The 3,610-nt window shown below is 37.5% G+C and overlaps 1 protein-coding gene across 5 annotated transcripts in view; it reads right to left on the bottom strand.

Annotated features, from left to right (window-relative positions):
- Positions 1–3,610, bottom strand: part of LOC106882736 (uncharacterized) — a 43,310-nt gene that overhangs the window by 37,666 nt on the left and 2,034 nt on the right. For 3 of the 5 annotated variants that reach the window (XM_052967378.1, XM_052967381.1, XM_052967380.1), the window contains exon 2: positions 2,378–2,728. In XM_052967378.1, the coding sequence (XP_052823338.1) occupies positions 2,378–2,429 (52 nt within the window). In that variant the 5' untranslated portion in view covers positions 2,430–2,728. Of the gene's footprint in view, positions 1–2,377; positions 2,729–2,960; positions 3,075–3,610 lie in introns of those variants that run through there. The other 2 variants (XM_052967379.1, XM_014933512.2) reach the window with 2 other exon arrangements.

Here is a 3,610-nt window from a genome sequence, read left to right as displayed (position 1 = left end):
CGACCCCAGGACTTATTCTTTGGAAGCCTAGTACTTATTCTATCGGTCTCTTTTGCCGAACCACTAAGTTACGGGGACATAAACACACCAGCATCGGTTGTCAAGCGATGTTGGGGGGACAAACACAGACATACAAACACACACACACACACATACACATATATATACACATATACGACGGGCTTCTTTCAGTTTCCGTCTACCAAATCCACTCACAAGGCATTGGTCGGCCCGAGGCTATAGTAGAAGGCACTTGCCCAAGATGCCACGCAGTGGGACTGAACCCGGGACCATGTGGTTGGTAAGCAAGCTACTTACCACACAGCCACTCCTACGCCTATATATATATATATATGTATGTTTAAATATGTATATATATATATATATTACATATATATATGTGTGCGTGTTTGTATTATATATATGTGTGTGTTTGTGTATGTATTTATATATATGTATATATAAATGCCGTTAATAGTAAAAAATACTACAACCGCCACCTACGAGTATGACATGGTAGTATATACTATATGCCATACGTTTTCTGTATATGCTTGGTGTCTGTGGTTGTGAGCCGATACAGGTACCTTCTCGACCCTTCCATCCTTGAGCCAGCAGAACATGCCGGATGTGATGGCTGGAAGGAGAGATGTCTGTACTTGCACTAACCTGGTACTCATTTCAGCTAGCTAGACTTGAACACAACAAAATGAAATACCTTACTCAAGCACCCGCCTGAGCCAGGAATCGAACTCAGTCTTCACCTTAACCGCTCAGCCACGCATTACAATGACAAAATAAATTTCTTATAAATATTTGTTGCATTTGAATGAATGTGAAAAAATGTTAGCGTGTAAATTGCTCTTGGTTATATGTGTGTATACATTTCATTCTATCAATGTGTCGTAATAAATACTGCGTGAGTGTTTATAATCGATGAGAGAATCGATGAAACGAGAGAGCATCTATGGAGTCGATCAAAATGCTAGATATAACAGCTAAATCTACATGAAAAACAACGTAGTACAATGGATAACGCGGTTCTAGATACAGCAGGGTTAAAAAAAAAAGTTACGAGGAGAGGTACAGTTGGAATGACTGATGAAATATCTCCTTAATCAGGGCTGACCAGCAGCTAAACAACAACAACAACCACAAGTACATTCAACAACCAGGATGTTAAGTCCGACCGAGTAAACTTTTGTGTGTGTAAAATAGTGTTCAAGTAGAGGTGCAATGGCCCACTGGTTAAAGCAGCGGACTCGCGGTCGTAGGATCGCGGTTTCGATTCCCAGACCGGGCGTTGTGAGTGTTTATTGAGCGAAAACACCGAAAGCTCCACGAGGCTCCGGCAGGGGATGGTGGTGAACCCTGCTGTACTCTTTCACCACAACTTTCTCTCACTCTTTCTTCCTGTTTCTGTTGTGCCTGTATTTCAAAGGGTCAGCCTTGTCATACTCCGTGTCACGCTGAATCTCCCCGAGAACTACGTTAAGGGCACACGTGTCTGTGGAGTGCTCAGCCACTTGCACATTAATTTCACGAGCAGGCTGTTCCGCTGATCGGATCAACTGGAACCCTCGTCGTCGTAACCGACGGAGTGCCAACCACAAATGACTAAGCCGTATTTAGCGGTTTACAAGACGCATCGCAATTTCAGGATCCCTTTTCCTGGACGACCTTTGCCAGTAACACCAAACACTGAGTTTTTGTATTTTTAGGACTTAGGCTAAATTTTCTGGACCCCTTTTGTATGTGTGTGTGTGTGTGTGTGTGTGTGTGTGTGTGTGTGTGTGTGTGTGTGTGTGTAGATAGAAGAGAAAAAAGAGGAAGGAGTAAAGTCCGTCATATATTCCATCAAATTCAATATTTTTATATTATCATTTGTTTTCAGCTTTTCAATCATTGGACTACTGTCGTGCTGGAGCACCAACTTCAGAAATCTTTTAGTCGAACAAATCTACATCAGGCTTTTTGCAAACCACTAAATTTCGGCGACATAAATAAACCAACAGCAGTTTATTTATCTATTTATTTATTTATTTATTTGTTCATGTGTACGTATGTATTTGTTTTATATATACAACGGGCTTCTTTTTGTTTCCGTCTACTAAATCCTCTCACAAGATTTTACTCGGTACGTATAGTAGAAGGCACTGGCCCTAGGTGCCACGCAGTCGGAATGAACCCTGAACTATGTGGCTGGGAACCAAATGTCTTACCACGAGACCACATCTGCGCCCAGAAGTTTTGTTTGAATGAAACTGTATCTGTCCGTAAGTGTGAATATGTGTTTGTGTTCATATATGTCTTTTTTTTTTCTTTTTTCTTTTTGAAATTATTGCACATAAAACTTAAGAAAATATATTTTACTTACCTATACAAAGTTGCATCATTACCAAACATAACTCTTTGCTTCTTATCATCATGTGTGTTTGTAAAATATATATGAATTATATATATATATATGTATATATATATGTATATAAATATATGGAAAGATTTAAATGTACATATATTTATGTATATATATATATAAATATCTCTGTATATTTATCTCTGTCTCTTCCTCTTTCTCAGTATTTCTCTCTGTCTCTCTCTCTTTCTCTTTGTCTTCCTCTTTATATATTATTTTGTATCACTGGAAGTTTGTTCCCTGCTTGATTTTGCGTATAGTTTCTTGAAAAGTTGGCAGCTGAACGAAAAAAATGTCTCACTTAGAAGTTCTCTCTGAAGAAAATAGCGAATATATACGTTTATATGCAGACACTGTGTATATGTGCATGTCTACACGCACGCACACAAAGACATACATGCGCATACACCCACCCACCCACACACACACACCCACTCGCGCATGCATACGGTCACACACACAAGAAAACGCATACACATACAATGAGCGTGTGTATGTATATTGATGCGTGTGCACATATATATATAAAGACAGTAAGACTCACATCAACGCAATAGAGGTACACCTTAATTAATTTTTAGCGACGTGAGCTTAAATCGGGGTAAATGAAAATATATGAGCAACTCTTAAACGGTTTAGAGGGCTGCAACAGAAAGACTTTAGAACAGGAATAAAACTGTAAGAAGGATTCAATACCAAAAAATATTAAATGAATATCTTGCTTCGTAAGTTTATAATAATTCTCCATGATCATACAAATATCCACACACACATACATACATACATACATACATACATGCATGCATACATATATACATATATACATACATACATATATATACATATATATATGTGTGTGTGTGTGTGTGTGTGTGTGTGTGTGTGTGTGTGTATGTGTGAACGTATGCATTTATATGTGTATATATGCATGTGCGTTAATAAATATACCTATATATACATACAGGACATATATTCATATAAATAAACACACACACACACATATATATACATGCATACATAAATACATTTTCATATTTGTGTGTGTGTATGTGTGGGCATGTCTGTCTCTCTCTCGAAATATGTATGTATACATATACCTATACATACATACATACATACATACATACATGTGTGTATATTTACATACATATAATTTCATACATATATATATATATATATATATATATATGTATG

The sequence above is a fragment of the Octopus bimaculoides genome, chromosome 4 (assembly GCF_001194135.2).
Source record: "Octopus bimaculoides isolate UCB-OBI-ISO-001 chromosome 4, ASM119413v2, whole genome shotgun sequence".
NCBI classification, from domain to species: domain Eukaryota; kingdom Metazoa; phylum Mollusca; class Cephalopoda; order Octopoda; family Octopodidae; genus Octopus; species Octopus bimaculoides.
The sequence above is the reverse complement of the archived record's forward strand: the minus strand, read 5'-3'. Positions and strand labels throughout refer to the sequence as shown.